Here is a 13827-nt window from a genome sequence, read left to right on the forward strand (position 1 = left end):
TTTTTTTTTGTTATAAATAACAAACATGTTATACTTACCTGATCTGTGCAATGGTGTTGCACAGAGCAGCCCCGATCCTCCTCTTCTCAGGTCCCCCACCGGTGCCCCTGGCCACTCCCTCTTACCAAGTGCCTCCATAGCAAGCCACTTGAGTGCGGGAACTAGTGAGTGCTCGCTCCCGAGCCAGCTCTGTGTGTCCATAAGACACACAGAGCGTGGCTCAGCCCTGCCTCCAGCTCCCTTCTCACTGGCTGCTGTGATTGGCTCAGGCACAGCAGTGGGACCTATATGCTCCTGCTGTCAATCAGGAGAAAGAACAGAGAGAGCCTCTGCTCTTGTGCACATCGCTGGATTGAGATGTGGCTCAGGTAAGTATTTAGGGGGGCTGGGAGGGCTGCTTGTAGAAGGTTTTTTTGTTTTTTTTTACCCTAATGCACAGAATACATTAAGGTAAAAACCTTCTGCCTTTAGAACAACTTTAAAATACTGTATATGAAGAGACTTTTTCTTAAAAGTTTGGTTAACATCCACTGTTTGTTATAGTTTTGGTTAATTTTAAGATGTCTTGACCTTGATTTGAGACTTGTGATAATGCTAATGTATAAAGCAGCAATTGTGTAACTTTTTTTTCTATACAAACAGAAATAATTTCCATTCCGATTTTCATTTTACTGTTGCCTTGAATGTCTGTGAACTGTTTTGCTGTTTTCTGTGAACTGTCCCTGTATACAGTGCTCAGTGTGGCATAAATATAATCAATCTGGATTTTTGCTTTCTTAGTTTGATTTTAGCTCTCTTCTTTTATAGGTATGAATACAGCATGAAAAAAAACTAAAAACTTTAAAATACAGCGCAAAGAAGGTGGTATAAATACATTTTAGATCAAGATATATGTGAATCAAAAACCACTTCCAAAAATGGTGTCCCAAGAAATATGGAATTCAAGAAAAAATCACAGTGACCTATTAGGGGCAACTTCTGTGCTAAACAGTTAATTCCAAAAATAACTCATAAATCCCCAATCCCCAAAGAGAGTCCAAATCAGCAAGTGTCCAGTGAAGAAATGTGCAGTATGCTCTGCGCTGTCTTCTTAACATAAATTGGTGCCAATCCGTGAAATAACGTGCAATGTGTGCAGGTCCACTCCCGATAAATGATGCACTTACCAGACTCAGTGGACAACTTAGCAATATTGCATGTGGGTCGATCAGGTTTGGGCCTGGTAAGATTAGGCACTGAATCTCCTGGTGGGTGCTCTGTCTCCTCAAATTGGTCCCCCCAGTGGAATGAATACAGCATGGCCGGCACCTCCTTATTCACATTATTGTGTTCTTCACAAAAATAAATAAACAGAGATTGGAATAAAAGGAAACTTTACAGAGACCCAAACCAAATAACAATCAAATGCATACAAAAAATACAAATACAAAAATTACTAAACCAACTAAAACGGTTAAAAAAAAAAAACAGTAATAAAAAAATGTTTTTGTTTTTTAAGAATTTTTTTTTCTACGTAGCTTAACAAGTTAAACAAAGAGTTTACGCTTCAACAAAATTTCACCAACAGGAAAATAAGTGATTTTGCAGCAAAGTCAGTTTTGCCAAATTTAGTCTGCTCATACCTAATCTTTTCAATTGTAGCACTACGACTGCTGGTAATAACTGATTCTTCCTTAAAAGTAGACACTGCCCACCACCACAAGCACCAGTCTATTCATACTAGCTCCATTAACACAGCCTAGGGTATGTCTTTTTAAGATCTATTGCTTGAGGAAACTTAGCAGGAGAGGGGTTAGGGCATGGGATACTCCAAAACAATTTGTTGTTGTTTTTGTTCAGTCTTTTAGTCGAGTCCAACTCTTTGTGACCTCATGAACCATAACGCGCCCGGCTTTTCTGTCCTCCACAGCCTCCCGGAGCTTGCTTAACTTCATGTTCATTGTTTTGATGATGCTATCTACCCATCTTATTTTTTGTCGTCCTCTTCTCCTTTTTCCGTCTATGTTTCCCAGCATTAGGGTCTTTTCCAATGAGTCCTCTCTTCACATTAGGTGGCCAATGTTTTCGAGTTTCAGCTTTAGGATCTGTCCTTCCAGTGAATATTCAGGGTTGATTTCCTTCAGGGTTGACTGATTTGATCTTCTTACCATCCAAGGGACTTACAAGAGTCTTCTTGTCAGGGTGGCAGGAAACCAGACCACATGGGGATGTAGATAAATAAAGCAGTTTATTGGAGCAAACAGCAATAAATGCAAAGCAAGAGTGAGGAAGTGAGAGCAGTAACAAGCCAGGGTCAAGTCCATAAGCCTGTAGTCATCCAAACTGGGGTCGAGTCCAAAGGTGGGTAGTCTACCGATGCCAGGTCGTCTGCCGATATGGGTTCGAGAGCCTGGAGAGTCATCAGCCAAGCCAGGTCGTACATGGAGGAACAGGGAGAACTGAAGACTGCTAGCAGAGATGCACCTTGGAGCACAAACGCAAGGGAAAGGACTGCAACCCATCAGGTGATAAATATAGTCAGGTGTGCAGCATCATCACTGTGCGACACCCAGGCAGCAGGCAAGTGATGATGCAATCAGAGTTTATAAGAGGCAGCCGTCTGCACATGTCCAAGATGACTGCCAACAGGAGGGCAAGGTAAGACCTTGACACTTCTCCAACCCCATAGTTCAAAACCATCAATTCTTTGGGGTTCAGCCTTCCTCATGGTCTACCTTTCACACCCATGGGTTACTACTGGGAATACCATAGCTTTGACTATACGGCACTTTGTCGGTAGGGTGATGTCTCTGCTTATAATGAACAGTCTAGGTTTGTCATTGCTTTCCTCCCAAGAAGCAAGCGTCTCTTAATTTCATGGCTAAAGTCGCCTACTGCTGTGAACTTGGAGCCTCCTCTTTCACCTTCATTAAGAGACTCTTTAGTTCTTCTTTACTTTCTGCCATTAGTGTGGTTTTGCCTGCACATCTCAGGTTGTTGATATTTCTCCCTGTGATCTTAAATCCAGCTTTTGATTCATCAATCCTGGCATTTCGCATGATGTACTCTGCATATAGGTTAAATAAGTAGGGTGACAATATACATCCTTGCCATGCTCCCTTCTCAATTTTGAAGCAGTCAGTTGTTCCATGTCCTGTTCTAACTGCTGCTTCTTTATTTGCATACAGGTTTTTCAGAAGACAGGTGAGGTGGTCTGGTATTCCCATTTCTTTCAGTATTTGCCACATTTTGCTGTGATCCACACAATCAAAGGCTTTACTATAGTCAATAAAGCAGAAGTAGACATTCTTCTGGAACTCCCTTGCTTTCTCCATGATCCAGCAAATGTTGGCAATTTGATGCCTAGTTCCTCTGCCTTTTCAGAATCTGGCTTGTACTTGTGGTAGCTCTCAGTTCACATGCTGCTGAAACCTAGCTTGTAGAATTTTTTAGCATAACCAAACAATTAGCAAATAGCAATTAGAGGACAATCCAGTCCTTCATCATTTGTAGGTGGAGGACAGTCTAATGCCTCACAGATGGGGACCATGAGGCAAGTCTCTGAACAGTCTAACACCTTGCAGGTGAAGACCATGAGGCAAGTTTTTTTGGCATCTGGGTGCCTTGCACCAATGCACAACTGCTGGTACCCAGTGCAATCTCCACAACACACACACAGGGATCAATTCAGGGTGTTTGTTTACAAGTTCCCTGGACAGCTGACACTTTTCAGCTTCAGATACGGTCCAGTGAGTGATACTGTTCTTCACCAGACCAGATCCCTTATAGTGGGGTCCTGCAATCAGCTTCTAACAAGGTCCATCCAGGCCCTCAGCTCTGACACCATTGAGGCTTTTAAACAGCAGCATAGTCCATAGCCTGCCTGAAGGCAGCAGCCCCTCAGGCTCTGGAAGCCTCCTGTGGAGAAGAAACCCAGTTCTCCAGTGTTTCAAACTACTTTCAGCCCTTTTCTGGACACTCCTCTCCAGGTATTGGCTGGAGCATGATAAATATTCAGGCTGGTTATTTGCATCCCCATTCCTAAGCTCTGGAAAAGAGAGGGGGAAGCAATCAAACTCCCAGATTCTGAATTCCTGAGCAGGCCAGAACAAATGATCACTTCTCCCTTGGTTACAGTTCCTAGTATCCTACATTAGGAGAGTGCTACAAGATGTATTAAATTCAAAATAGTTTCATTATTTAGAAAATAGCATCTCTCCGATGCCCTGTTCACACCTGAGCAATTTTCAGCTTCAAGCTTGTATCTCTAAAGCACTCAACAAGCCAAATCCCATTCATTTTAATTACCCCTGTTTACATTAGAGTATTTTGTCTAAAAATGTCTGTTGCTGAAAAAATCACAAGAGCTTCTTTTTGGCAGATTAGAGGCATTTTGGGCTCCTCAGACTTCAATGGGAACTCCTGAAACTGCATGCAATGAGTGTTTTATGAGCATTTCCTGGCCACATTGCTGCTCTCCACCCATATCCAACTTTACTCCACCTCTAAACACACCTTTTCTGAAGAATGGAGGACAGCACATCACGTCTCTTTTACCCAGAGAGCTTCAATGCCCTGGTGCATGTCCATACATGCCTATATGACACAAAGGACCCTAAATATTAAAACAGGGGCCAGAAGAACCAGGGCTGGGAAGACATCCCATTCAAAGTATTTTCAGACTGGGCCCAGAGACAAGAAAAATGTAATCTCGCACCAGCATTGCTTCTCTGCTCACATGTCTGCAACATTGCAGTTGCATTTTTTGCAGACATCTGATGACTTCTACCACTTTATGCGTCATGCTTCATAGAAGGCTAGCTATTGAGGGAGTTTAAAAGCAAGATATGTGCATGAGCAGGATCTTGATTTTGTAAGCCCTATCATAGAAATGTCAAAGTTATCATCTGAAAGTGTAAATACTGTCGTAAAGAATTTAGGTGTTCTAAAGCATCTTTCTGATTTCAGAGCCCAAAGCTCCAGGGAACCAGTGGGTGAGGAGGAGGATGAGGAAGATGAACAGCCAGAACAATCCACCAACAGCCACCAGTTCTTAAAGCACTTAACCCTTCCCAGAAGAGGGAGACAGCATTCCTCCCATAGCACCGACACAAGTGCAACACAGGAGAACAAGGCCTAACAGGGGCAGGGACAGGCGCTGAACTATGAATAACTAGTAGACATTTTGGCAGACTGCAGATGAAAAATGGACAGAAGTGAGACACTTTTGTTTCTTTGTAGCCTAGTGGGACTTGAGAACAAAGTCCCAGAGTACCGCCAGGTAGAGATTAGGACCGGGTCATGAACCTAATTAATTTGTTTATTTCCCACCCTGCTCCATCCACATACACACTTGCACCATCACTGGCTTCCTCCCCTCATTCACCAAATTACCCAAATACTTATCATCCCCCTGCTCTGTCCACATACCACCAAGCACCATCACCAACTCCCCTCTCTTTACCATTGTCCAAATTACCCACCTACCACTTATCTCCACCAAGATCCAACAAGCAAAAGCAAGAAATGTTCCACCACAATACCAAACACCTGTCCGATGCCAACAAAAAACTTTTCCTCCACTTCTTTGTACTCTACTTTCCCTGTCTGTGGGGGGTGGGGGGATTCCATCCACTTTTATCTGTTATATTGACTAGTTTGTTGATCCAGTACAGGTATCAAATTCAGCGCCGGTCTGTCCTGGGCTTCCGGGATCCGGGATCTTATGCGCATGTCCCGGAGCCTTCTTCATGTGGGTGGGTGCATGCCATTGCTGCCCGCATGTACCTAGCAGAGAGTTGCTGAGACAGAGACTGATTGGCTCCCTGCGGCTCCCCACTCCCCCTTTTGTAAAATGAAAGTGGCAATTTTCTGGAACTCTATATCCAGGATAAGGATTGGTGGCTAAATGCTTTATTCCCACATATTGGTGGCACCATGATGGGGGTTGGCTGCTGCCTGTTAAGGCTTAATTCCTCTCCCTTATATATTGGACGTTTTGTTTGGATCACATTGGGAACCTGACTGCAAGCCATGTACTTCGTTAGGCTCCAACATTGTTAGATGATTTGGTAGGTTTTTCTGCCTTTTTTGTCTCTCTCTTTTTTTGATTTTTTGTTTGCATGAGTACTTATTTGGGGTACATGTGTGTTTTTTATCAAGATGTCCCCAGTATTATATGATTGGGACTCATCTTCTTACTGTTTGGGCTTCCATGGACACCTTGTGGATGTACTCGTTAGCATTATCATACTTTGGTAATATCTAGTATCTTCTGTTTCTCCTTCCCCTTTGTGGGGGGTGGTCTTTTACTATTTGTTACTTTGTACCCTTTTATATTTTTGTTTTTTAGATTTTTGACGGGGAATCCATTATTCATATCTCCATCTCACATGTATTGTATGCACATGCCCCCCCCCCCCCCCCCGCTTTAGGAGTCACATTGTGCCCCTATAGATACTTTTTTTTAGATTTGGAATCCCTGCTGCTATACTTGCAAAAGGAAGCTATAATCCCACTATGTTTCTGGAATAAAATATTTTTAGTGATCCAGCATATACATAGTTGATTATATTCGTCTTTATTTACTTAGTTCTGCACCTTTTGCCCTCCTTTGCCCATTTAGGTGCGGATGCAGGGTGGAGGAGTCCCTGAGTGGCTTTATTCTTATCACCAACACTGTGAGTGTATTTCATTGCAATTTTGTATGTTTTGGTTACTATATTGTTATCTTGTAAAAACTGTGTGAAAACTAAATTAATACCCGCGCTAATAGATAAATAAATAAATAAATGTGTAGAATAAATAAATAAAGTGCAAAAAGTTATGCAGCAGCTGCAACACTAAGTAAATCTTAGGAAAATATAAAAAATCTAATTTAAGCAGCACTAGCATTAGTGACAATAATCATGTGAAATAAATGTAAATAATCAATTTATCAACCATTTAAAATGCATATGTAAAATACTATAAGTGATTAAGTTAAAGTGCTCAAGTGCTAAAAGCTAATGAAAAAGTCCATCAAATGCTGACACATGAATAGATGATATAAGTCCTTATTCGTGATCCAAAGTAAAGTGCTCAAGTGCTGAAATACATATAAGGTGCTTCAAAGTGATAGGTGCCCCTCTCGGTTCCCCACTCACCAAATTGCCAATATTTAGAAGCCTTGAGATTAGATTGCACAATAGCCCTTTGATGCCAGGATCTTACAGAGATTTGTCTATAGGTCTTCCGATATGAGTAAGTATATGGATCCGCTTCCGCATCAAACCATAAATGAAAAAAGGCCGTACATAGTGAAGTAAGTTGTAACTAGTTTATTCACTGATAAGCCAAAAGAATACTTACAAACGGAAGATCATAAAGGCATATGCAGATTATCTCGTGTTCGCAGCGCTTGGCGTGCGTTCCACGAGCAGGAAGTTCCTGACCGGAAGTGACGTTCCGTCCTGTCCGTAACCGGAAATGCGTCAAAGACCTTCCTGCTCGTGGAACGCACGCCGAGCGCTGCGAACACTAGATACTCTGTATATGCCTTTATGGTCTTCCGTTTGTAAGTATTCTTTTGGCTTATCAGTGAATAAACTAGTTACAACTTACTTCACTATGTACGGCCTTTTTTCATTTATGGTTTGATGCGGAAGCGGATCCATATACTTACTCATATCGGAAGACCTATGGACAAATCTCTGTAAGATCCTGGCATCAAAGGGCTATTGTGCAATCTAATCTCAAGGCTTCTAAATATTGGCAATTTGGTGAGTGGGGAACCGAGAGGGGCACCTATCACTTTGAAGCACCTTATATGTATTTCAGCACTTGAGCACTTTACTTTGGATCACGAATAAGGACTTATATCATCTATTCATGTGTTAGCATTTGTTGGACTTTTTCATTAGCTTTTAGCACTTGAGCACTTTAACTTAATCACTTATAGTATTTTACATATGCATTTTAAATGGTTGATAAATTGATTTCACATGATTATTGTCACTAATGCTAGCGCTGCTTAAATTTGATTTTTTATATTTTTATCTTGTAAAAACTACCTACCCTCTCAACCCCCTGGAGAAGATGACTGAAGTTGAAATGCATTGGGGTTCTTTTCTTGTATTAGTGACTTTATGGGTCTCCTTTTAGTGGATTGATTGGTATCCATTTGACAATTATATGATATTTGTTTTATATGTGGTCTCTGTAATGGAACCATATGGTTAGTTTTAATCTTTTACGATAAACTTTATGCATTTTATTTGTGAATAACTCTTTTGGTGCCTTCAAAGTCCCATCCTTCATTTATACTTTTATGTTATATTCCCTGTCTATATTGTGTTGACAGTTGGTAAATCTGAATGTTGATGACCTGCAAAAGGCTTTTGAAACATTGCTTATGGACAATTTTTGTTAACAGTTTTTCACCATTTACGGGCACTTAATGTTTTGAGACTTGATATACAGATATTTGTTTTTTTTTCCCTAAACACAGGCTTGTCTTTTATATATTACTGGTATTTCTAAAATTTGACTGGGTATTTAATTCTATTTGTGTGCTCTAAAATTGATTTGGGTGAATTTTTTTTGCTGAAAAATATACATTTTATAAACAGTGGCTCAGAAATCATGCCCTTTGCTATTCTGACCCTGTTTTGCAATATTGGTTTTAACTTTGCACCTGTTCAGTACACTGCCAGTTACAGTTCTTTGTGTCTGATCATTTGGTTGATTACCCATCCTGCTACACTCAGGACAGAACAGTAAGTGAAGAGAAGTCTCCCTAATAAAACACAGACAGAAAAAAAAAAACAGACAGTGGTTATTTACTTAATATAAATTCCTAAATCCTAAGCTGTAGCACTAAATCAACCCAAAAAGTTATATACTTATATAACCAGGTGCCTAAAATATCTACACTGATTGTTCAGTAATGGCAGTGTAGGGATCTGCTGCCCTCTGCTGTTTGTATTTGTAAATGTCTGGGCTGCTGATATATTATGCCTGCACTTCCAATCTCTGGGTTGTTAGGTTGAAAACCCCAGAAGGAGGAAGTGGAGAGAGAGAGTCTAAGATCACATGTCCTGTCCATTAGGAAGTTGCAAAGCTGCAGCTAAATCCAGGACAGAAGGGATTAACAGGCAACTGCTCCTATATTTAATAGTTTACTATTGTTGCCAATAGCCTCTGTGTGTAAATATATACAGTATCTATATCTATATACACTGCTCAAAAAAATTAAAGGAACACTTTGAAAACACATCAGATCTCAATGGGAAAAATTCTCATGCTGGATTTCTATACTGATAATGTTTTAGAAACGAAAGGATCTCACATCGTTTGATAGAAATGAAAGGTATCAACCTACAGAGGGCTGAATTCAAAGACACCCCAAAAATAAAAGTGAAAAAACAATGCAGCAGGCTAGTCCAATTTGCTGAATGGGTTTTGCCGCAATCCCTTCTGCTACTTAAATGAACAGCTCAATATCCCAGAAGTGTAATTGACTTGATGCTATACTCTGATTAAAAGTGTACCTTTAAGGTTTTTGAGCAGTGTATATATATATATATATATATATATATACTGATGGCAAAATGATATCTGTCTCCTTGTTGTTATCTTACATGCACACTATATCAGATAATTAAGTCTGTGATATGGTGTGCATGTGTAGTGGTGACCTTGCTGTATATTAGTAGGAGAAACTGTTTTTGCAATACAGTTAATATTTAACTGTTGTTATTTTAGTTAACTCTATCCCTTCTGGTCTGGTATTCCACGGCTAGATTTACCTTAGGGCTCAATAAAAAGCATAGGCTAGAACCAGGCTAGGCACCTGATGGCCACTTCTGGTAATTAGAGGTCTGGTTGCATAACAGATTAGAAACTACTAGGGACTAAAGGCTTGTACACATGGGCCGAATATTGTTCGGAATCAGCCGGTTTAACAGAAACCGCCCGACATTTGGCCAGTGTGTACAGCACCCTGTCTGACAGAAGCCAGCCTTACAGCTTCTATCGAACAGGCATGCTGGAAAACCAACATCCGACTGGCATTAAATCAGGGCTCACAGCCAATGGTTGCAAATCCTGATCAGTGTGTCCTGGCGGAGGGGGCTGTCCCACTATCAGAACACAATGGCACAGTGGTGGAGACCGCTGTACATTACTTGTGTTAGTACAGTGACCTGTCAGTTTTTATAGTGTGTACCCCACATAAGACACAGAGTAGATAGGCTGAGTCTAAGTTTCAGTGCCACACCATGGTTTCAGCTTGTGATAATCAGAATTCCAGGCTGATTGAGCAACAGTTAGGCCCCTAACACACATGCGGACCGTTCAGATCTGCCTGTCAGTTTTTCAGGCAGATCTGAAAGGATGCCCCATGCATCCGCTGACATCTGATCCGATCCTGTCCGTCAAATCCGGATGGATGGAAAACCTATTTTCCATCTGTCTGGCAGATCAGATCAGATGAGAATGGACAGGCGGTCCGTTGTCATCCGATTCCCCCATAGAGGACAGCGGGGATCTGACACCTCGGCAGACCAATCCCCTGCTGAGCAGAGCGGCTCCGTCGACGGAACAGAGCCGTGTGAAAGGGGCCTTAGAGGATCTCTTAATCATCAGTGATCTTGTCTTAAGGTCTCCAATATCAAGATGAATGCCGCATTGTGAACATCTTCATGGACCGCTGTAACTGAACTTTGCTGCAGCATTCATCTAAAAGGATCTCTATTAAAAAATATACAGCATATCCCCAGGTATATCTGCACAGTTGCACAAGGCTTCCTAATGACACCAGCTTGGTGAAACGCACGTCGAGGTATAGCTTCTGGTCACGTCTCTTCCGGTCTGGTAATTGGAACGCAAGCGGGTCCAGGGTAGCGAGCAGAGAGGTGGCATTTTTCTCCTTGCTTGTGGCGTTTGATTACAAAGCGGGGTATTCGTGTGCCAGATAGGGCACTTTAAAATGTGAGCATTTTAATGTGTGCTTGTTAAATGTCTGGACAAATAAATATACTACCTAGTTTCTTCCTTGGTTTCTATGGTGGAGTGGAGAAGTCTAATAAGATACAGACCTTTGATTATGGTGTGAATTGCAAAAGATCTAAAAAAAGTTTTATGATGAAGTGGAGGAGCTTATAGGGAAATAAACACCAGACCATGGCATAAGCTGTGGAGGAGCAAGCCGAGGAGGTTTTTCACAGAAAGAGCATACGATGACCTTCTTTTGCAAGAACGAGGTCATTAAGGTCTGATGAGTAATTTAATTCATATAACACTATCACGGGTGATAGCACAGGATCCTGTGGTGGTGGAGAAGAACAGTATAAATTTACATGTGATAAATGGACTTGATTTTGTTTTTAAGGCACTGTAAAATTCACTGTTATGAATTGTGTGTTATACAAATTTTGATTTTTATAATAACTATTTGCATGAATCATCGGGTTGGGTATATTCTTGTATATATGGTTATATATTTTTTATTGTTTATATGGGTTAGCGCCCCTATTTTCTCACTTTATATAGGACGTTGGGCCTTTTGCTGATAATACTTGTTTGTACATTGGATGTAAGTGCTATTAATAATATTTTCTTATATAAAATGTTTATTTCTTTACTAGTGTGCATCTATTTACTTGTGGGTAATGTTATATGCTGGATGCAGTAGTCTAGGGTTGCCACCTGTCCAGGATTCACCCGGACAGTTCGGGTTTTGAATCATGTGTCCGGGTTTCAGTCTGCCTGAAACCTGGACACATTATTCAGACCATTAAACTCATATACAGTGCTGCGCCAAAACTGTGAAAAAAAGATGGATGAACCATATAGTGCAACAATATTCAATAAAGTGCTAATCAAAGTAAAAATAATATGTTTAAAAACCATTGAAATCTAAAAATCAATGTGAAACATTAAGTCCATAAATGATAAAAATGTGACTTGATAGAGCCAATGAGCAAGATGATCCACTATACATTGCAAACAAATATCTGTATGCTAGTGCTCGCCTCCACCTGTGCAATCACATTTTAACCCCTGTGTTAAAATCAGCGGTTCCCTTCAAGAGACAAGAGATTGATCTAGCGTGCTGCTGGCACTCTATTCCTCTGTAACTCACTCTCCCTCCAGCCAGCTCTGTGAGCCTCAATACCACTCCACAATATATCAGGGAACAAAAGAATTGCAGAATCTAGTGCTCTCTGTTATGATAAAAATGTTATTGTTCCACGTAATAAAATCAAAAGATAAAACACTTACAAGTGTAGCACTTAAGCAGTGCAAACTGATCAGATATGTATAATTCGTATCTCTCGGACGAGATGGCCATGATATGACGTCAGCACGTAGGCTCTGCCCTCTAAGCATAGGTGTGCGCAGCATATGGCATTAGGGTGTGCACCCCAAAGCTCAAACACATATGTGTGTGTGCATGTGTATATATACTGACAGTGTCCGTAGGCAGAGATTGGTGTCAGGAGGGCAGTGGATACGGACTGTAGTTTTTATATTCATTTTTTTATATTATTTTTTAGTTCTATTTATTTTTATTATTTTTCTACAATATTTTTAGCGTCTAAACCGGGGGAATCTGCGCCACATAGGATGATTAAGGTGTGCCCAGGCACCCCTGGCACACCCTGTGCGCACGCCTATGCCTCTAAGGATCATTTTGCTGATTGGCTCTATCAAGTCACATTTTTATAATTTACAGACTTTATGTTTCACAATAATTTTTTAGATTTTTATGGTTTTTACACATATTCTTTGTACTTTGATTAGCGCTTTATTATATTATTGATTATTGTTACACTATATTGTTCATCCATCTTTTTTCACAGTTTTGGTGCAGCACTGTGTAGGAGTTTGATGAGTTGTATTGAGTGTTGTGAAAAACTGTTTCAGTGACAGCAGCCACTTAGAGTTATATGCACATCTGTATTAATTTGTTTACACTGTGATTGCGCCGATTGTTTTTTGGCACTGATACACAATATTCAGACCAGACTGTGGCTGGGGGGTGAGCAGTGTTGGGGTGCTCAGTGCCGGTCTAGGGGTGATGGGACAGACGGTCCCATCTCTGCATTGAAAGGGGGCACGCTAGCATCTCTGCATTGAAAGGGGGCACGCTGGCATCTCTGCATTGAAAGGGGGCATGCTGGTATCTCTGCATTGAAAGGGGGCATGCTGGTATCTCTAGATGAAAGGGGGCATGCTGGTACGTATCTCTGCATTGAAAGGGGGCACGATGATCTCTGCATTGAAGGGGGCATGCTGGTATCTCTGCATTGAAAGGGGGCATGCTGGCATCTCTGCATTGAAAGGGGGTATGCTGGCATCTCTGCATTGAAAGGGGGCACGCTGGCATCTCTGCATTGAAAGGGGGCATGTTGGCATTTCTGCATTGAAAGGGGGCATGCTGGTATCTATGAATTGAAAGGGGGCACACTGGTATCTCTGCATTGAAAGGGGGCACGATAATCTCTGCATTGAGGGGGGCACGCTGGCATCTCTGCATTGAAAGGGGGCACGCTGGCATCTCTGCATTGAAAGGGGGCACGCTATACCTTAATTACTGAAGGCCCCTTTCACACTTTTGTGACCTCAAAGTCATGCAATTTTTTACAGCGTTTTTTGCCGCAAAGCAATGCCTATTACATTTTTCTGTTTGCATATAAATGGTAGCTTATATTATCAGATATAATAAGCTAAATAATATTTATTTACCAGACCACACTTTCAAATCCAACAATCCCAATATTTTGTTGTCTATGGCTCTGAGCCAACCTATTTTACCAATTTCTGTTTTACAACATAATAGCTGTGCCTGCTGTGCTATATTGT

General features: G+C 41.1%; 1 protein-coding gene across 1 annotated transcript in view; it reads right to left on the minus strand.

The window, feature by feature from the left end:
• The window catches only part of LOC309568868 (uncharacterized protein), a gene marked incomplete at its 5' end in the record, with an annotated part of 164293 nt that overhangs the window by 82437 nt on the left and 68029 nt on the right, over positions 1–13827 (minus strand). Inside the window, 2 exon segments of the mRNA XM_082274652.1 lie at positions 1167–1331; positions 2936–3046. Coding sequence (XP_082130778.1) covers positions 1167–1331; positions 2936–3046 — 276 coding nt within the window.

The sequence above is a fragment of the Pelophylax lessonae genome, assembly GCF_965119305.1.
Source record: "Pelophylax lessonae genome assembly, chromosome: 12".
Lineage (NCBI taxonomy): Eukaryota > Metazoa > Chordata > Amphibia > Anura > Ranidae > Pelophylax > Pelophylax lessonae.